General features: G+C 35.9%; 1 protein-coding gene across 5 annotated transcripts in view; it reads right to left on the minus strand.

The window, feature by feature from the left end:
* The window catches only part of TBC1D19 (TBC1 domain family member 19), a 147,826-nt gene that overhangs the window by 102,682 nt on the left and 22,987 nt on the right, over window positions 1-22,157 (minus strand). For 3 of the 5 annotated variants that reach the window (XM_044767663.2, XM_044767664.2, XM_044767665.2), the window contains exons 2-5: window positions 19,802-19,874; window positions 18,533-18,578; window positions 11,277-11,352; window positions 408-482 (exon numbers count right to left, since the gene is read on the minus strand). In XM_044767663.2, coding sequence (XP_044623598.1) covers window positions 408-482; window positions 11,277-11,352; window positions 18,533-18,578; window positions 19,802-19,874 — 270 coding nt within the window. The remainder of the gene's footprint in view (window positions 1-407; window positions 483-11,276; window positions 11,353-18,532; window positions 18,579-19,801; window positions 19,875-22,157) is intronic. The other 2 variants (XM_044767667.2, XM_044767666.2) reach the window with 2 other exon arrangements.

Consider the following 22,157-nt stretch of genomic DNA (forward strand, 5'->3'; position numbering starts at 1 on the left):
AGATACCCTAATGGCTATTACAAGACGACAGTATGCCTGAACTCCATCTCTAATTCAAGAAATGTGGCTATTGTGTCTATAAGCCAAAAAGCAAGGAGATTAAAGGTAATTAAAATCTTTAAAATGTACTTATAACCTTTACAGTCAAATCTCTAAGAAATCTATACTGTAGATTCTATACTTTATTTCCATTTATTCTCAAGATACAGGGTTATTACAAAAAGCATTACAACACACATAATAGAAATCTATATAGAATACACCCACATAATTGGCCTTTTACAGATTTTTGTTTCAAAACAAACTGATATACTAGTAAAAATAAAGACAAATCTGCCTAGCAGTTATAACTTCACGAAATGTCCTAGTACTTGATTAGGAATAAAATACTTAAGTGTGAAAAGTACCTTTCGTGCCAATGGGATACTCAGTTCAGTGCACATACTATTTAAACTCTTCAAAATTCTTTTTTCCCAACTTCCCTGAAACATAAGGAACAATGTATTATTGTTTCTGGCTACAAATATCAAAACTGATTTAAAAAAATTAAAGATATTATGAGTTATATAGAAATGGTGAGCTTGGTTAAGATTGGTCATCTTCATTCATTAGTTCACTTTACAAATTTTGATTACTGCCTACTATCTGCCAGATACTATCCTCAGTGCTGTGAATTAAGCTGTGAATAACAGAAAGCCTCAGTCTTCAGAGAACTGACATTCTAGCGGAGGATGGCAATGAGGATAGATTAAAAAATAAATCAGCAAGTCATATGGTGATAAACACTTTAAGGAAAAATAGCAGATAATAAAGGGGTAACTAAATTTAAGCATTTTATAAATGTTTAATAGTCAGGAATCCCATTAATGACCTAGTAAAAAATAAAATTTACAGAAATTATTACATTGCAATGTTTTCAAACATGACATTTCATCCCTAACTACTTCAGCATGAATGTTTTAAGAACCTTCTCCTACATAACCACACTCCACTATCACGCCTAAGAAAACTAACAATAAGGTTTTATATCATCAATTATTTAGTCCATATTCAAAATTTTCCAGCTGTCCCCAAAATGTCTTTTATAGTTTTGTTTAATCCAGGACTCACTAAAAATTCATGTATTATATTACATTTGGTTGTTACGTCTCTTTCAGTGTAGCTTAATCTAGAGTCTCTTTGTCCTTTTCTTTTTCATGATATTGACTTTTTTGAGAAGTCTAGGCCAGTTATCTTTTAGAATGTGTCACAATCTGGATTTGTCTTACTTCTTTTCACAGTATTGATTATCTTCCTTCTCTATCCCCTATATTTCTTATAAACTTGAAATAACACATTAATTTTAACAGTTAGTCATAGACTGATTATCCATATATACTACATTTTAGTAAATTATTCCATTTAATGCCAAGTTAAAATGCCATGATTTTTTTTTGGTCTTTTTACTAAATATTTCTACAAGCTACTACTGACTCACTGAAACCAAAATAAAATAATACCATAGCTCCAAAATTCAGAACAAATGAGGAGAAAAGAAGAGAACTATATATTGCATTATTCTTAAAGGACAGTTATAACCAGTCAATAAAAGTAGAAAAATAATAGCCCCTTTCTGTGATTGTTATAAAGATTAAAGATGTAAAGTGCTTTGAACAGTGACATAACAATGGCAATAAGAATCATTCAATAATTGATAGTTCTTACTACAGTATAGTCTTCGTTAACAGACACATTTAAATACATTACTCTCCCCATGCTCTGCTCCCATCCCCAATGTACTTATTCCTACTTTATCTGGATAAGGCTCATTCACCTTTCAGGTCTTCACCTCTATTAAACCTTCTCTTACCTGGTCCTGCATCCCTTCCTTCACCTATCATGGCACATATCACACTTGTCTAGCACATAATAGACTCTCAATAACTGAACAAATTTCTACTCTAAATAATGTTACAAGCATTTTTTAAAATTTTGATACAATGGCCTAAGCAATGAATGAACAGGAAAAACATTCATCTATAGGAGAAATATAGAGCTATGTGAAATGTATAAGGCTTAGTTTACTAAATATATAGAAATAGATTTTCAAGAATAAAAGAATACATTTAATACATTGCATGAAATACCCCCAAAACTAATTCCACTTACTGGCTTATTTTCAATTCTCTTTTTTTACTGTAAATATTTCTCTTAGACCCAAGACTTAAATACATTTGGTGTCTAATTCATGATTAAACATTATTTATAACACCAGGTTTACAGGTTTGGATCCCAGGCATGGACCTACATCACTTGTCAGCTATGCTGTGGTGTAACCTACATACAAAATAGAGGAAGACTGGCACAGACGTTAGCTCAGGGCTAATCTTCCTCAAGCAAAAGAAAAAGAGGAAGATTGGCAATGGATGTTAGCTAAGGGCAAATCTTCCTCAGGAAAAAAAAGAAAAAAAACAACTGTTGGATATAAAAAGAAAATTAAAGTTACAATAGACATCAATGTGTGGCTCATAACATATACTGTACATATTTTCAAGACTGCAATACATAATTTTTTTTTTTAAAGATTGGCACCTGAGCTAACATCTGTTGCCAATCTTTTCTTTTTTTCTTTCTTTCTTTCTTCTTCTTCTCCTCAAAGCACCCACAGTACATAGTTGTATATTCTAATTGCAGGTCCTTCTAGTTGTACTATGTGGGATGCCACCTCAGCGTGGCCTGATGAGCGGTGCCATGTCCACACTCAGGATGTGAACCTGCAAAACCCTGGGCCGCCAAAGCAGAGCACTCGAACTTAACCACTCGGCCACAGGGACAGCCCCCAAACAATACACGATTTTAATACAGCATAAAACCTACTAAAAACTCAAATATGAAGACCATTCAAAATGGAATGACACTTCCTGGAATTATATCTTGACAAGATATTCTGAAACACATTTGTTAATTTATCCTTTAAAAAATTATTTTGGCAAAAATATCTCATTCAGGTATTTTCTAGAAAGTACAATTTTAAGTGATCAATCATAGTACTCCATTTAGGAGATGTACTAAGTATTTCAATTCATCAACTTTAAATTTAGCATTAAATGTAATTAGGGAGAAAAAAGTTAAGGAAAAAAGTTACACAGAAATTAGACATCAGAAGAAAGCACTCTGAGTGAAAAGAGTTTAGGAAACAGACCTATATTATTTACATGTGTTTACACATGTTTATTAATCCTGTGAGATATGTATCATCACCCTCACTTTACGAAAGAGGAAATTTAAAAAGAACATATGGAGGCAGAATGAGAAAGAATAGTAAGAACTGAAGCGATGCTGAGCAAATCTTAATTCACTTAGCATTTTTTTCTGTGTTCCACAACTAAAGTAGGAACTTAGAAATAATCCAGAAGAGAACAAAGAACATGACTAAAAATTGAGAGAAACAAAGAGGAAAGGGATGCTCGATTCAGAAAAATTCAAATTTTTAAGGCTAAAACGGGGGAAATGAGGTGTAACAGCCAAGTTTTCAAATAAAGACATTGATTCAACAAATATTTATTGGGCACTATTAAACACACGCCTTGAAAGATGAATAAAAGAGCATCCTTGTCCCTAAGAAACATATCACTTTTGTGGTGGGGGTGTAGATAGATACACAAATAATATGGGACAGGTTGCAAAAAGTTCATAAGGGCTATCTCAGTCCATATGTCATAAACCACAGAAAGAACATAAATGAGTGAACAAAGAAACAGAAAGCTAGACATATCAAAATTTCTGGTTTTCAATAGAACACATACTACTTCCTTGAAAACCCTAAAAATAATAAAAGAAAAGTGACCCCAGGCATTGGCCCTGTCGTCCCCGTTCCCTGTTCCATATCTATGACACAATGACAAGGTTAGCAGGACTTTTCCAAGGTACCCCTTGCAAAAGCTTCAATCAGATAGTCATAGAAGTCATTTCCACAGACATCAGAAATAGGAATAGAATTTCCTAACAATGAGGGAAAATCCAAGATGAAGCAAGTGGCTGCTTTCAAGCTGGGCATCCTTTAAGTTCCCTTCAGAACTGTAATCTTAATTAAGTGGCATTCATTCATTCTTCTGTTGACTCACTGGCTCACTAACACATATTGAAAGCTTTCTACGTGCCAAGCACAAAACTAGGACCAGTGAATAAATGTTATGAGGAGCATAGGACCATTTAATATGAGAAAGAAACTTTCCAAGTTGAGAAACTTAACCAAAATGGTTTAAGTCAGTGAAATCATGAGTTCTCTGTTTCCAGAGGTTCTCGAGCAAAAGGAGATGAACTCCAGGGGTCGGGCTGAATCAACCTGAAGGTCCACTTTCGCTCCAGGTGTATAGATACTTAATTTTTCTCAGGTCCTCTTTGTGGAGGTAAATAAATAAGCCCTAAGTCTCAAAACTAAATGCTCCAAAAAAAATCATAGTTATTCCTATGCTATTATTTAAATAAAAATTTCAATGTACCCTTAGCGCACACACAAAAAAAGTGAAAGTAGCAAATAAGTTACTGAAAAATGAGAGTGCACTAATACAAAACAAAAACAAAGTAATGGTTTGTACCCAAAAGACTTCAAAATAAATAAAAAGCTTTTAAAACATTATTTAAAAGGAAAACAAATGGCCTTTTACATTTAAAATGTTTAAATAGGAAGACATTACCTTTTACTTAAACCCATATCCTCTCCAAATGAAATTACTGTTGCCTTCAAATCACTTTCCCTAGTAACTGGAGTCTGCGGTACTAACTCAAAGGATTCAAGTGTTTTATAAATAAGGTAATTGCTAAGCCACAAGAGGCAAAAAATTTACAAAAGAATTGCAATTATATTGAAATCTTTAAATAGATATTAGCTATGGCCTCGCTACTTTTTTATAACAATGAAAGTACATAAGAAGTCTTTAAAAACCATATAATAAATATATAGCATGTAAAAAACTAAGAAATTATAAAATTTAAAAAATTACTTTCTTCACTCTGACAAAAAATAAAGCAACATAATTACAACTCAGCTATCTACTGGAAAAAGATTTTAGCAATTCTCTCTGATTATAAAAGTAACAAGTTTATTCAAGATAATCTGGAAAAGAGAACAATATACAAAGAATAAAATAATAAATAAGCACCCAAAAATTTCCATCAGCCAAACATAATGAGTTAACATTTTGTTCTCTTCACTTTTTCTATGCATGGATGGGGACAACTGAGATAAATATGTATGTAGACATACATACATGTATATATATTTAATAAAGTCGAATTATACTGTTTTATATTTTGCTTTTTCCATTTAAGATTATAATGTATGTACTTTCCTATTTCATTATACTTCTTCAAAGATGAGATTTTGTGTGTGTTTGTGAGGAAGATTGGCTCTGAAACATCTGTTGCCAATCTTCCCCTTTTTGCTTGAGGAAGATTGCCACTGAGCTAACATCTGTGCCAATCTTCCTCTATTTCATGTGGGATGCCGCCAGCGTGTGGCTTGACGAGTGGTGCTAGGTCCACACCCGGGATCCCAACCTGTAAACCCTGGGCCGACCTAGGGGAGTGTGCAAACTTAACTACTATGCCACCAGGCCGGCCCCCAAAAATGACATTTTTGATGTCTGTATAATATTGTCTTTTAGAGATACGATGTTTATGTAAGCAAGCCCTACTGCTGTTCATTTAGATTCTTTTAAATTTTTTACTATTATCATGAACATAAATTTCTGTGTTTCCCTGATTCTTTCCTTTAGGCAAGGTCTAAAAATGGAATTACTAGGAAAAAGGGTATGAGTATTTTCTAGGAGGGGACATTTTCCATTTTTCATTCATTCAATTCACTTACCATTAAAAAAAATGTCTATTGAGTATCTACCATGGCCCAAGCACTAGGCCAGATGTTGGAGATACAGTTGTGAAAAGAGAGACACTGGCCCTGCTTCACAGAGACTACAGAATCTAGGTGATGATACAGACAACCCGAGTATTGTCATAAGAAATACAGGGCACCTCCCATATGGAGGACTGGAAACACAAGAAAAATATCTGAGATCTGGGGATCAGAGAGCCTTCCTAAAGAAATTATCATCTAACCTAATACCTGAAGAATGTGCATAAGTTTGCCAGAAACACGTGGGATCTGAGATGAGGCAGTTTCTGGTAGAAGTAACAGCACGAGCACAGGTTCTCCTGCTGGAACAACTGAGGAGGTCAAGTATGATTAGAGAGAGAGAATTTATGTATATATGCGTAGTAGTGGGGAGGGGAGAGGCAGGATGGGGAGGGACAGTATGAAGAGGCGAGAGACGAGATCTAACAATAAAAAGGAAGGCAAGATCATTTACAGCTTTGTAAGCAAAAGTAAGGAACTGGAGCTCTGTCCTAAGTCTTGGAAGTTTTAAGAAATGGAGGGACAATTACAGAAGGCAGAAAGACCAATTAGGAAGGGGATGAGATGAAGCACATATTGAAATTAACAAAATTCACGATTTTGCTAAGGTTACTGGATTGACAGGGAACAGGGTAAATTCAAGCACACAGCATATCTTGAATTTGCCTGAGCATTTCTGGAATAGATAGAGAAATAGGCTGAATACCATCAGGTAGTGTACACTCTGCAGCCAGACTGTCTGGGTTCCAATCCCAGCTCTTCCACTTAATAGTTTCATGAAGTTGGATCTCTCTAGGATCACAAGAGTAACTCACCTCACAGGGTTGTCATAAATATTAAATGAGTGAATACTTGTAAAGCACTAGAATGGTACCTGGCACATAATTAGAGCTCTAGGTGTTTATTAATATTATTTCATAAGAAAACTCACACTGTATATCAGTTTCTTCAAAAAGGCTTTGTCTGAATATAAATGGCACTTTATATCTGTGTTGATCTTCCAAAAAACCCACAATTCCAGTCTAATCATGAGAAAAACACCAGACAAATTCCAAGTGAGAGATATTCTACAAAATACTTGACCAGTACTTCTCAAAACTGTCAAGGTCATCAAAAACAAGGAAAGTCTGAGAAACTGTCTTAGCCAAGAGGAGTCTAAGGAAATAGGACAACCAAATGTAATGTGGTGTCCTGGATGGGATCCTGGAACAGAAAAGGGACATTAGGTTAAAACTATGAAAATCTGAATGAAGTATGAACTTTAGTTAATAATGTATTAATATTGGTTCACTAATTGTAACAAATGTACCACAGTAACGAAAGATGTTAATAGGAGAAACTGAGTATGGGGTCTATGTGAACTCTCCATACTATCCTCCCAATTTTTCCTGTAAATCTAAAACTCTTGTAAAAAATCAAGTCTACTAAAAATAATAAAATAAATTGTGATTCACCAAGAGGAAGGCAGTGTGTGCCTCAATTCCCAAACTTATTTGTCCATGGGACCCTTTTTTGTGGAGCATCTCACAGGGCTAGTATTCAGCGGAAAACACTCTGGGAAATGCTGATGCAGGATAAGAAGCCTCTTTCCCTCATCAACCTGGAATATTAAACACCAGTCTAGCTTGCCAAAAACTGCAAAGAGCTGATTTACATCCCAACTCTGTCAAGAGAGAAGTGAAGTTAAAATTACTCATGAAACTTTAATAGAAAAAAAGACAGAATCAAATTTTCCAAGGTGCAGTTCCAAAATATTTTATGCCCATATGTTTTACTGAATAAAAGGGGAGGGAAACCCTAACTGGATTTTTTAAAGTTGTTTTTGATTGTAAAGAGCAAAGAACACCCTGATAAGGAACCACCTGTCCCCAGCTCCTTCCCAGGGCTCCTACAAACTTCCTAGCCAACTCCCCTATAGCTCACAGCACTTTCTACTTTCTATTACAGCTACGGTGCCCAAGTCTTATTTCAATTATTAAACCATGAAGTTCCCTGAAGGCAGAATCAGTATCTAACTTATTTCTGAATCTCCATAGCACAGAAAATGTCTTCTACTTGTAGGCATTCAGTAAATCTCTCTTAAGTAAATATTATAATAATTGGTAGAAGAGATGACAAATGCCTTTACTATTAATTCACCACAAACTTACTAAGCTGGTGGTACAGAAAGGTCAGCATACTAGATGTTAGGTATACAAAAATGTTTTTCAATTGCTACTGCTTTCAACAGGCTTATAACAAAAGTCAGAGAGATGTGTACAGAAATTACCATAATAGAATGCAATTTGTGATAAGGACTATAAAATGATAGTGTGCTACAGGAGTCCAAAAGAGAGAGAGATCCTTTCCAAAGAGGATAATAGCTTCAGAGAAAAGATGCCATCTGAGCTGACCCTCACAAAATAGATGGGATTTTCATAATGCAAAGCAGGCAAAAAGGGCTGTCCATGACAGGAAAACAAAATAAGAAAAGTGCTAAAGATGCAAGACGAAAGGCAAAATGATTCATTTGGAAGGGTACAGAGGACATATAAGACAGCAGAGACTGATAAAGTGCAAGGGGAAGCTGGGGACAGACAGTAAAAACTCTTGAATGTGGGGTTTTGGAGCAGGAACTTCATTTGTTAGGTACTGGGAGTCTTCGAAGGTTTGTTAGAAGGCAGTGAGATACACCATAAGGGTTCATCTGCTCGTAGTTAAAGTTTATAGTATTGAGCATACATAAGTAGATGGGGAGAGAGATAGACTGAAAGTTGAGAGGTGTAAGAATAAGACAAGTATGTGAATTAACGCCTGAAACAAAGTAAGCACTCAATAAAAGACAGTTGTCATTATCGTCATCATCATCATCGTGATCACTATGGTAATGCCTAGGTAGTGAAAAGGAAGAGAAGGCTATAAGACAATAGGAAGAAATAATTTATAGAACGTAGTGACTATTTGGATATGGAAAACTGAGATCAAAGATATTTCAAGTCCAAATTGGAAATGGAAACGAATTAACAGAAATAAAAACGTCAGGAAGAGATGTTCATTTTAGGAATGATATAACAAACTCAATTTTAGAGTTGAGTTTGATCTCAGAGAAGGAATGTGCAGTAGACAGTTGATCATAGAGAACAGGAGCCAAAAAAGATGTGGCAGCAAACAAAAGCTCTGGAAGCTTGAATGAGATGACCAGAATATTCTTAATAAATTAAGCGGAACATGTTAAAAATGAGTGTGATAGAGGTAGAAATAGGGGCTACACAAGCGTGGAAAAAATTAGGAAAACCCTAACTGGAAAGCAGATAATGAATAATGAATAATAAAGTAAATGGTAGAGGTAGGCTTAGGCTGAGGACTGGAATGGCAAATTGAAGTCTGATGGGGCAAGAGGATTATGAGGTGCAAGAGAGAACATGGTGGAATGGTAGTCACGAGATCCAGACTAGGTAGCTTTTGTGCAAAAAGGGGAGAAGTGCCCAACAAAACAGGGAGCTGAAGAACTAGATGACTCCAGGAGAAGAAATATAGGAAGATAGGTAGACAATAACTGCTAGAGGAGGCATTTAGTGTGACCATGGTTAAAGAATCAATTATTTCAACAAACGTTTATTGAGAGTATGCTGTGGGCTAGGCACTGTGCCTAGATGCTGGGGATAAAAAGCAGAGTCTCTGTTCTTAAAGAATGAAGAATTTAGTTCAGGGATTGGCAAACTTTCGGTATAAAAGCAGATAGTAAATTATTTTAGGTTTGCAGGTCATAAGGTCTCTATTGCAACTACTAAACTTAACTCTGACGTTGTAGTGCAGAGAGTCATAGATAAAATGTAAATAAATGAGCATGGCTATTTTCCAATAAAACATATTTTATTAATTCCTACACTTTTCAAGTATCACAGGATATTATTCTTTTGATTTTTCAACCAGTTTAAAATGTAAAAAAAATTCCTAGTTTGCCAACTATAAAAACAGATGGCAAGGCAGATTTGGCCCATGGGCTGTAGTGCGTCAACTCCTGATCTAGTGGGCAAGTCTGGAAAGAAAAGAGAGAAGTAGCACACATACTTACAATAGATAAACTTACGATTCGTGAATATTCTCAGCAACTAGCAGTAGGCTTTAAGAACAGACCTATTACTTACCTCTCTATCTGTTCTTTTCAGTCATGATAAGAAACCAACTTTTGTGTTTTATTTCTAACACTATGCTAAAACTGAGACTTTCTCTAAACTTTTTGGAAATTTTCAAATTTCACCAAAAAATATTTAGGCCCAATATTTTTAGTTTTATTTTCTTGAATATATATCTTTACAACAAAAGACCAAACAATTCTTTCACACATGTATCATTTAATGATTACGCTTTACGACATATTCATAATATTGTCTGATTACTAGCCCTACAGGTAGCACCCAGAGATAGAAATATATTACATATTTCCTCAAATATCTCCAAGTTTTTTGTTTATATTGCTTCCTTTCACCAGCTAACTTTGAGAGTTTTTTAAATGAAAATAAAAGTTGAAAAATAAAAATCTGCCTAACCACCACTGCTGTGGAACGTGGTAACTCAAAGCAGCAGAACACACCTCAGGAGCAGCAGAACCACTATGACAACTGGTGAAGCTGGGTGATGGGTTCGTGGGAGTTCTTTGGGGTACATATGAAATTTTTCATAATAATTTCTGAGACTATGACGGAGAAAGAAGGCCGACTCTGTGATGTCCACTAAACGCCTCAGCAGTGGCAGTCACAGAGTCCCCAGCATGTGAGGAAGGCTCACAAACAGTGCTAGCTCACAGGGAGGTGGTCCAGGCTGGGCCAAGGTAAGGACAGTTAAAAGAGTTAGGGGCACATGACAGAACTTACTACGTTTCCATTTTCACAGCTTTTTACAGTTCTTCGGTTTAAATTATTTAATTCTTTTAAAGTGACTTTTAGTTGTTTTCAGTCCATTTTAGATACAAGGTGCATTTGAGTTCTGTAACAGAATACAATCAGTAATAACAACCTGCTGTGAGAAAAAATGTATTTCAGATACAGTATCAGTAGCACTGGCTTCAAAAGCCAAAATTCTAAGGGAAGAGTGAATCAGTTCATTCTTACTTCATTCTTTTATTATCACAGTGCATGAAGAACAAACGGCTGCATAATACTTTTATTATATTTTAAATTTCAGGCCAGTATAGCACATTAGGATTATTATAGTTACAGGTGTGATCCTCAGCTACTGAGAGCAGAAAGGAAGAGCATGCAAATATTATTCCCATCACTTTAGTGGTTCTCACCCAGGCTTTCATATGATGCATAATACATACTCCTGACATCAATAAGGATCTTTCACTCTGCTTTACATAACTTAGTGTGAAAAAATAAAATTAAAAAGAACAATAGCCAACCTGTGCTTTCCTCATATATACCAAAGGTTCTTTCAGATGCTCAGGAGGCGCAGCAGGATGACTAGGTGAAGGAAACCTAGGGACAAAAAGAGGCAGCCAAACATTGTGCATTATTCTTGGTGAACTAGTTCTCTTGGTTAGAAATTACTCACCTCTGTAGTCCATGTTATAAATGAAATGGAATATTTGTTAGCAGTTTTATGTTTACATAAGGTGCAACAGTCTAATAAATCTTTAATTCTTACCTATTAGTATTGTAGTTTTAGATTAGCAATTTAATTACTAGCTAAAAGTTAAATTGCATGATAATCTGAATTTATAAATTGAGGTAATTTTCAAATTATTTAGCTCTGTAAATGCTCATATGAAATTTGTCATAACTGTTCTATATAGCATATAGATACTGTAATGTTTAGAAGAATTTTTTAAGGTTGAAAAAATTCATTAACTTACTAACATATCAGCTCTTTTCATTTCTCCCAATCTCCTTTTCCATATGATTATATATTTTTTACATAGTTGAAATGATAATATAAATACTATCTTTCATAATAGCTATCTTTTAATATATAATACATATTCACAAATTTAATAAAAATAGAAAAGAGAATAAGTAACATTACAATTTATATTCAAAATATTGTTTTTATTAAGAAAACAGATGTATTTATTCAACAAATATTTGAACCATTCTAGGTACCAAGTATACAGTGGTGATTAAGATAATATATCCTGTTCTCATGTACCTAACATTCTAGTAGAGAGAGACAGTCAATAATTATAAAAACAAATCAATAAATGGAATAATATCAGATAGTAACAAGTACCATGAGAAAATGAGAGCAGGATGAGACAGAAATGATTTGGAAGGGCAGGGATGATGTCTAGCTAATATTTGAACTAAGACATGAGTGAAAAGAAGCAGCCAGCCATGCAAAGATCTGCGGGAAGAACATTCCATGCAGAGGGACATGCCCTGAGGTAGGAACATTTGGAATGCTTAAAAATCAGAAAAAGCTAGAATGGTTGGAATATAATGCCAGGCATAGAGTGATATGAAATCACAGAGAAAGCAATAGGAAAACACAATAGTTCAGCATTTACTTAGAAGTTTCAAGCTCTTTCACAACAATCTCTAACTCCTATTGAAATTAGTCATAGGACTTGTGCATACAGCAAAACAACAATGTTCCAATAATCGAGAACCATACACTGAATTCTCAAGAAATTCCTCGTCCAAAGTGGGACATTACCATGTAAAGGGTTAATAATAAGCCACTTGCACCTATCCTGGAACCTAAACATAAAAGACTCAAATGTCCATAAGAAACATTTCTGGAATAAAAAATAACCTACCCACCTAATCTATAAGACAGTTCCACTAACTGATTATTTCTGGCTGTTTTTCCATGAAAACCTACATTCTATGTACCTAAATAAATCACTTTTCCCCTATTCACAAATGAAAAAAATTGATAATCTCTGGATATCTCAGTATTTCTTATAGGCGAGATAGTTTAAAAACTATATATTCCATACTGCTCAATATATCATTTGTAAAGGGACATGTGGTTTATAATTAAATATTGCTCTAAAATTCTTCCATTTTAATGGTAATTATTTCTAAATTGAATAAAACTTAAAAATTTAGGATTGAAACTTGAGAGTACTTACTGATGATCTTAAGAGTTATTTAATGCTCAAAGAAATTTATCCCAAAAAACAGGTAACAATAAGTGGCCCTCCAAAAAGTATTAATATTAAAACCAAAATCAAGTTAGATATTTATTCATTGAGAAATATTTAATGAGAGCCTACTAAGTGTTCAAGGTAAGAGAAGCAGTGAACAAAACAGGCTAAAATCTCTATCCTCATGGAGCTCATATTCAGTAATATGGAGAATGAGGGTCATCAGATAGGAACAATGCAGAAACCTGCATATCACTCGTGACTCTTCCCTCTTCCTGTCCTTCAAATCCCCTAACTACTTCTCATCTTTTTCTACCCCACTCATACTGTTTTAGACAACCAACATTTCTTGCCTGCATTCACCTGACAGATTCTTAAGCAGCCTCCCCTCTTTCCACATGATTTTCAACCTATTTGCCAATTTGCCTGGCTGTAGCCAGGAGCAATGTCTTCCTTATTCACGAGGGATTGTATTTCTAGTGTCTAGCATAATGCTTGTCCCATATTAGATAACCAGTACGCTGTTGAATGAGTAAGATGCAAACATGAGCACTTCACTGATGAGGATTTTTAGGCTGCTTAATTTTAAAATGGCTTATGATGAGGATTTTTAGGCTGGTTAGTTTTAAAACTACAGATGAGATTCAGGCTCCAAGGCATGGAATTTGTTTGCCCCTTTGTTGGGAAACATTTACATTTCTAAGGGAAACCTCTATCTGTGAAGATGCCTCCCTCTCTGTGCCAGGAAGAAGGGGGGATGGTCTTAATCTCTAGAAGCTCTTAATCAATGCCAGAGGCAAGAACTTAAGTTGGTTGCTGTCTGGCAATCTCATGTAACTGGTTTAGGGTGGTGGCGTCTAACCTTTCTAACCTTTACTTAATCCGATTTGATTCTTGTCTAAAAGTCATGGGATCACCCAATGACCAGACCCCACCTGCACTGATACCATTTTAACTTTTTTCATGTTCTTTCCTTTGTCTTGTAAAGAGATGAATCATATACCTATGCCTTAAATTTAGCCCTAACCCTCAACTCGGGGCAGCAGCAGGAGCTCTGACTGCCCGTGGGTCCTGTCCCCACGCACCAGCTCTGCCTGCCCATGGGTCCTGTCCCCATGCCAGCAGGGGCAGCAGCAGAAGCTCTGCCTGCCCATGGGCTCTGTCCCCATGCCAGCGGGGGCAGCGGAAGCTCTGACTGCCCATGGGTCCTGTCCCCATGCTATCCCACACTATTCTCTAAATAAAAGAGCACTACTGCCAGATCTTGAGAGTCTAAGAAATCTTTCTTTCGACTCCTCGGCTCACCGACCCCGCATCATTCACTACTCTGCTTAAAATTGTAAAATGGCACCAGATGCCTTGAATAAGAAGCACATTCCTGCCTACAGATCTAGCATGATCCTTTACCCTGTCCCTTTCCCCTCTACCATCCAGCCATACAACTTTTGTTCCTCCAATGTATGACATCTTTTCCCACCTTTAAACCTCTGAGCCTGTTGTTCACTTCTGCTTAAAGCACTTTTCCCCTCTACTCCTTCCCCTAATTCTAGTTTAGCTTTTTGATCTCAGTCTGAACATTGTTTCCTTTAGTAAACCATTATGACAACACCAATCTGGAGTTAAGTGTCTACCCTATGTGCTCCTTGTACTTACCCTATCATAGCACTTATTCTATTGTACTATAATTGCCTCTTTAAAGTCTGTGTGCCCCACTGGGATGTCAGCTCCATGAAAGCAGACTATCTAGCTTGTTCCTTATCCTCAGCACCTAGCTCAGTGCATAACACACAGCAAGTACAAAGTAACATTTGAAACTAAGAGGGCAAAGAAGAATTACTGATTAGGACGTTTTGAAGGTACCCACATATACTGCCTGAGCACTCTTCCAGCAAATGCCATGAATGTCTATAAAGACATACCCAATCTTGTGGTCTAGTGTAAGGTACCCATTACCCAAAATTTTTCCATTTGGGGCCCACTACTGTTCGACACGTCTCCAAGGTATGGAAGACACTTGCATATATAAACTGTAGGGGAGGAGGACATTTCCTCTCCTCAAATGGGGGTTCGTCTGGCTGGAGAACGAATTAAATTCACATGAGACAGAATAGCAAGAGAAAATTAAACAAAGCTTTTATGAGGAACCATGGCCCGGGGCCTTTCTTCCCGAAGGAAGAAAGGGCACCGAAGAAGTGGGGTGCACACAGTGGTTATATACCCCCAAAACGGGGTGTTTCACATGTGATTGAAATGTCCCTCCCACAATAGTCACAAGATTGCCCTGTCAGCACAGCGCTTGATGGACACAGCAGGTAGTGGTCTGCTATCTTGGTGGGCGTAGCTGGAGGCAAGTCGATTGTCTGGAGCTGGGCGGTCACAGGTGAGCTCAGCAATCAGTTCCTAGCCTAAGGAAAGATGCTTAATCCTTAAAGAAATGCCAAAGTTGGGAGGGGGAGGGAAGTCAGTTACAGGAGGTTACCAGACTAGCACAATAAAATGCAGATTTAAGTCCTTGCCTTTGGTATTGATTAAGAGTTTTTAGAGAGAAGGTCATCTCCTTTCTTCTTCCTGGTACAGAGAGGGAGGCAACTTTTTACAGATAGAGATTTACCTTACAAATGTAAACGTGTCCTAACAAAGGGCAAGTTCCATTCCTCAGAGCCTCCTTCCCTGTCCCAGTCTACCAAAAGCAATCAACCTCAAATAGTCCTGATACCAAAGAGACATATCTTGGGGTGGCCAATTCCAGGTCCCCACACTACCATAACAGTAGACTATGATATATGTTTTTATAATATAAACATATATATAGAAGATTAAATAAAAAGGTTTATATGCTGGCTTATATGCCTCTTTATGTTCCTTAAAGGAAAATGATACGTCGTCTAATTCTTTATAAACTGCTCTACACAAAATACAAATGAAGACTAAGACGCAGAAAGAAATCAGTGCATTTTCCATGTAAAGCCTGTCTAGTTAAATATTTATAGTAAGTTTAGGATTAATAATTACACTGAGCTTCCTCAGTTCAACAAATATTTATCATGTGTTAGCATTAGTAAGTGGCTCAATAACTACATATTGACTCAATGTCATTTATTTGATGCTATAGGAGATACTAAAAGAAATATAAGACATAATTCTTCCTTCAGAACACTTTTAATCTAGGCAAGAAATAAGATATATGTGAGATGTAGTAAAATGTATGGGCTTTGGAATTAGCTAGAGGCAAAGCCCTAGCACTGCCATTTACCAGCTATACGATCGCCATTATGTTACTTAAAGGTAACCTTAAGGTCTAAGCCTCAGTTTTCTCTTTTGTAAAATGATGCTAACAATAAATTCTACTTCATAGGGATGCTGTGAGGATTATATTATAGAGGGCAATGCATATAAAGTGCTTAGCACAGTGCTCGACATAAAATAAGCATTCAATCAATGTAAATTATCATTCATATAATGTTAAATAGTTATTAACACAACAATAGTTAAACAAAGTAGGCAATCTGAAGTGAGAAGAGTTAACTTGGGCTAGAGTTACAAGTTTCATGCAAATAACAGAATACAGAAATTTTTCTGCTCTGTTTGTTAAATAAGAATCTGACTAAAATCTTTGGAATATTTACTAAAATAAGTAAAATAAAGTGAGCAATTTTCAGGTATGATCTGTATAGCTCATGTGTCCACACGTCTATCAGGCATGAGAGTATTTTTTTTAAAGCTCCAATTATTTAACCTAATGAATACGTCTACTTTTTATTTTTTGCTTTCTTTACTTATCCATCTAGTGGTTTCTGCCAGTTAAAACTGCAACAGAATATGTGAAGTCCACTTCTTCTTCCGATTTATGTTAGGGGAAACACTTCTTCCTACTTGGGATGAGTCCTTCCATGGGAAAGAGCTCCATTGCTGTAACATTCTTGGCCTCTCTCCAGGGCTGTACTCACTATACCACAGAAGAGGTTTAATGCCTTAGCCAACTTTTAAATTTTGGAAGAATAAGCTGAACATGCTCACCAATACTTTTAACAGGAAGGTTAAGTCTATTTAATTCTGGAGTTCAGTTAAAGGACTCACTTTGCTTTTGTACGAAACTATGTCCTCCTACATAGTCTTCATCAGAAATGAAAGTATAATTTTGATCTCTCATTTGCCTTTAAGTTTCATCTCATTTCTCAATTTGTTCAGAACCCAAGTGAGGAAAAAAGGCAGTATTACTGGACTCCTTCAAATATCCCAGTAAGTATTCAAAAATATTTATTTAATGTCTACTGTATAGGATACTGAAGACATGACAATGAATGAAATACTGTCCCTGCCATCAAATAAAAAGGCACTGTGTCACAGAACAATTTCCAGGAAGACATTATACCACAAAAATAGCAATGATCGGTAATATCTCCTCAGATGAGGATTTAATGTTTGGCATTATACACAACAGATGCTCTTATTCCACTAGTATCAGAGACAAAGACACCAAAGGTACAGGCTGTCTATGTAATAGGCAGAGAGATAAATCACCATGTTCTTATTAATCAACCTGTGGCATTTAATCAAATGTGGCATCTACATTTTGAGAATTTAAAACCTTATTTGTCATGATAAACATCTATTCCCTTGGTGACTAGTACCAAAGGTATGGTCACAGTCAACTTTCATTAATAGATAGTACTTATAAATGATGCTGTTTAAGAGTTCAAAAACCAACTTGGAAGATGGCAATAAGCAAAGAAGCAAATACTAATTTGAAAACTGCGTGTCTAAGCACAAGTCCACAGGCGTTCATCTGAGTCTTTTTATTTTAGAAGCAGTTCTGGTGAACTAGGTTATCGTTTCCCAGTTAACAGCAGATTAGAAGGGGCAAATTGGAAATGGAAGTTTTAGAGATTAGAGAATGCTAGGGACACAGACACATTGATGGCAGTAAAAAAAAAGAAAAAATAGCAGACATAAGGACTCTATTAGACTATAAATTCCATGAGGGCAAGAATTGTGTTTATTGTCCTATACTATATTTCCAATGCCTAGCACAGTGCTAGCAATAAATAATTGATGAATAATGGAATACTGAATAAACTACAAAAGCTAACATTCTGGATCTATCTTTTTTGTAATGGCAAATAGTTCTATACACCTCAACAGAGTCTGAGGGTAAATCCAGATAAACAAAAACATTTTTTTCTGCAAAAAAAGCTAATTATGTTTAGAATGTTTATAGTCAGTTTATAAAGGCAGAAAAAAGGCAATATCCAACATGGCAACAATAAAAAGAATATTGGTAACCTTAAGTTATCTGAAATACTAACTTAGAAGAAATATCTTAATCCCTAATTACACTGGATAAATTAATTGTTAATATAAAATTTGGGGCAGTAAAAAATGCCCACCTATTCATTAATTCTCAGGCAAGACTGTAATTTTTAACAGTATTAATTTACTTGAGATGTTATGTAAATACTAATGAGAATAATAACACAATGAGTGTACATAGCAATACTGTATTCATTACATACAAAGCAAATATAGCTAAATGTAACAGTATCTCAAAATAGGTAGGAAAAACTCACACACTCAGTTCACTATAAACAGCATTCTGAAGTTTCTTCTCCCAACCTATTTAAAAGAAAAAAAGAATAAAATATACAGACAGATTAGTTTTAAAAATAAACATACATTATAACTAAATTTATCTCGCTAAAACTTTAACATCATATGCATTTGTGAAAGAAATTCATCAACTGCCAATTGCTGTGTAAAGGTTTAAGGAATTATTTCCTATACATTTACCAAATCCCTTGCCTAACACTGAGTAGCAAATTCACCAACATGATATTATTTTGTAAGTAAAAGCACTACATCATTTTCTTCAGATGAGAGGAACATTTCCTTCTTCCACTGTCAATGTGCTCAATGAATGCCAAAATCTTCAGCTATTGTACTGCTAGTGCTAGGAAGAATGTGCAAGGGAGGGGCAAGAAACAGCCAGACACGTGACAAAGATAGATCACAAGTCATTAGTTACAATTAACTAGTCAGTAAATTCCTGAACAACAGGAGCAGATTATTACGAGGTACCACCAGTTAGACCAGCTGGCTGCTAAGTACTTGAACTCATCTGGGTAAGTAAACCACTTAACAGCTCTGTTCCCATGTGCAAAGGCTGGACTAGGGAACCTTTCTTCTTGCTCTAAAAAAATTAGGATTTTCTTTTGTTTTCTTTGAAAGGGTAGAAAAGAGGAGGGAAAAGAAGTGTAGAGAGAAAAAAGTCACAAATAAAAAGGAAAAAGACAAGTTACTTAACTAAGGAGATTCTTAATACATTTAGATTTTTCTTTTTTTTTTTGAGGAACAATAGCCCTGAGCTAACACCTGCTGCCAATCCTCCTCTTTTTGCTGAGGAAGACTGGCCCAGAGCTAACATCCGTGCCCATCTTCCTCTACTTTATATGTGGGATGCCTACCACAACATGGCTTGCCAAGCAGTGCCATGTCCGCACCCGGGATCTGAACCGGCGAACCCCGGGCCTCTGAAGGGGAACGGGCGCACTTAACCGCTGCACCACCAGGCCGGCCCCTCAGAATGTATTTTGAGCAGAAAGGTAAGCAGTATTTAAAACTGATTAATGTAAAGCAGTCATTCCCACAATGTTCCTGAATTTTTGCAGCATTTTATTGAAATGTCTGAAAGTTCTAATTCTCCCCAAATAGAAACCTATCCAGCCACTGTTTCACAATTTTGAGTGAGTAATTGGAAGGCTGAGGATAAAATATTCCCTCCAAATAAAGTATTTCTTATTTTCCCTTAAAGAATTAGGAAAAAAAAGCAACTTACAAACCTGATATTTTAAAGTATTCCTTAATATCTTCTTTTAGTGATTCAAGTTTAATCTCAGGTCTCTGAAGACTGGCCTAATTTTAGAAAGAAGAAGAAAAAAAAAGGAAAAGACAGAGGTCAAAAGTAAGTCATTTGGGATGATATTTAATGCCAATGAAACTTTTAAAAAAGGAGTGTCCAAATGTGCATACTATTTTTAAAAATCCCCTTTGAGGTCAGAGCACCTGAGCATCTAGAATAGCTCCTAAGAGAGAAGATTTCGTTCATCTATTCTGAAAATAGAGGACCTGTGATAGAATACCGTAGTCTGCTCAAAACATAAAAACTTGAATCTTAGGAATACTTAACATCTTCATCTAGGATTTTTACCTTATGAATACTTAACATCTATTTTTCTAGTAGAAAAAACACTCAGATTTATAAATTCATTCCCTTAACATTACATGTAACATGTATTACACCTATACCTAATGACCAAAAACCCAGTTGCATCCACAGAGATGAATCTTTGAATAGTGTCTTCCTCTTTGGATTGTTATTCAGTGTAAAGCTGCATTTGTTGTGCATATTTATGGAAAAGACATAAAGCTACTGGTTCACAAATGCTTATTAATGTCTCTTGCATCTTTAACTGCATGCTTTCTATTCTACTGGTTTTTCACACTGTAATTTTTACCAAAAATAATAATTTCTCTAACTTATAATGGCTTCAATTATTTTGCAAGTATTTATCTTTAATCACCTAGCTCTCTTTATCAAATTCTAGAAGCATATTTCTTGAGAAGGCATTTCTATTAGAGTATCTCATAAGCATTTCAAACCTAAGAAATCAAAAAATTATCTTCCACTCACTATCTTGCTCCTTCTCTTCTATTTTTTCATCCATGAAATGACCATCCCCCAAATCTTCTAAATTAGAAACTTCAGTTATTCTCAATTCTACTCTAACTCTTCTAGGATTCAACCCCTTTCTAGGAGGATGGCATTGGTGGCACTGAGTTTTAATCTCCCTGATTTCCACATAAATACAGAACAAGCTACTAGATAGCAAAACCAAAATCCCACGGAAAACATTTACAACAAAACTTGGTGATAAGACATCCCCCACAAAGCTAAAATATAAGCAGTTGGGGACAAACCAACAACCACAAGAGCAGTACAGTATTAGCACCCATGCAGGAAAAAGCAGAGGGAAGCAGTGGGGTATCTCATGGACGTGAAAACAGGAGAACCCCAAAATAGCCAACAAGCATCCACTGGAACATATAATTAGCCAATTTTAGAACAGGAGCTGAAACTGGGAGGGGCTTTGCCTAATCCAATATAGCAGATGAGGTCTGAAGAGACTAGAGCAGCCTACCACCTATGAATTCTTGAAACTGACCAACCAGGGTTCCCTTTCCAGACAATGCCACACTGAGGACAAAATACTGATAGAGTAATAAAAATTGAGGATGACAGGGAACCAACTTATTACTTTGAAAACTGGTAAGTAAGGGAAAAAGGCCTTTATCCTCCCTTTTCTATAGGAACTATACCACTGGGTAACCAAATAATAGGTAAGGGGACATGTCTCTTTATTAAAGTATGCCAGCTAATAACTAAAACAGATATGCTATAACCAGAATAGCACCATTTTGCAACCCCTAATGAATTGCTAATGCAAGACACTGAGCAGAAGCAGCTATTAACATTGCAAAAGACAACCTGACATTATGTGCTTCTCAGTGAAAGCACATTCCACTCCAAGAGCCACGGCCAAAGGGATGAAATCTGCGTCTGATTAAGCCTTCGGGTCCAGCAGTCAATTTACAACTCATACGAAGAGCAGATGGACACATTAAGTTGCACCATGAGTGTGCAACCAGAAAAATCCACGATGCAAGAAATTCTAAAGGTCAAACAGCCCAGTTCTTCAGCTGATAAATTATCAAAAAAAGAAGGAAACGGAAAAAAACCTGTAGATGTAAAAAGACTTAAAAGGCATCAAGAAAACTTTTTTGATCGGCAAGACTAAGTTACTGTCTAGGGATACACATTTGTTTAATAAAACTATCAAGAAATGCAGGAAAGTGATTACCACAAAAATGGGGTTGTCAGGGAGGGAGGGATTTGTGATTGGGATGGAGCAAATGGAGGGGTTACCGGTGTGGCCGGCAAAGTTTCACTTTTTTACCAGGGTGCTTGTTACAAGGTTGTTCTCCTTATAATAATTCATTACATTATACATTTGTTTTATGTAGTTTCTGTTTGTGTTTTATTTTACAATAAAAAGAGTCAAAAAAGAAAAAGAAAAGCATGTCTTCCAATCTATTCCTTTTCTCCACATTAAGTCGAAGTCCTCATCACTTCTCACT

The sequence above is a fragment of the Equus asinus genome, chromosome 3 (assembly GCF_041296235.1).
Source record: "Equus asinus isolate D_3611 breed Donkey chromosome 3, EquAss-T2T_v2, whole genome shotgun sequence".
Lineage (NCBI taxonomy): Eukaryota > Metazoa > Chordata > Mammalia > Perissodactyla > Equidae > Equus > Equus asinus.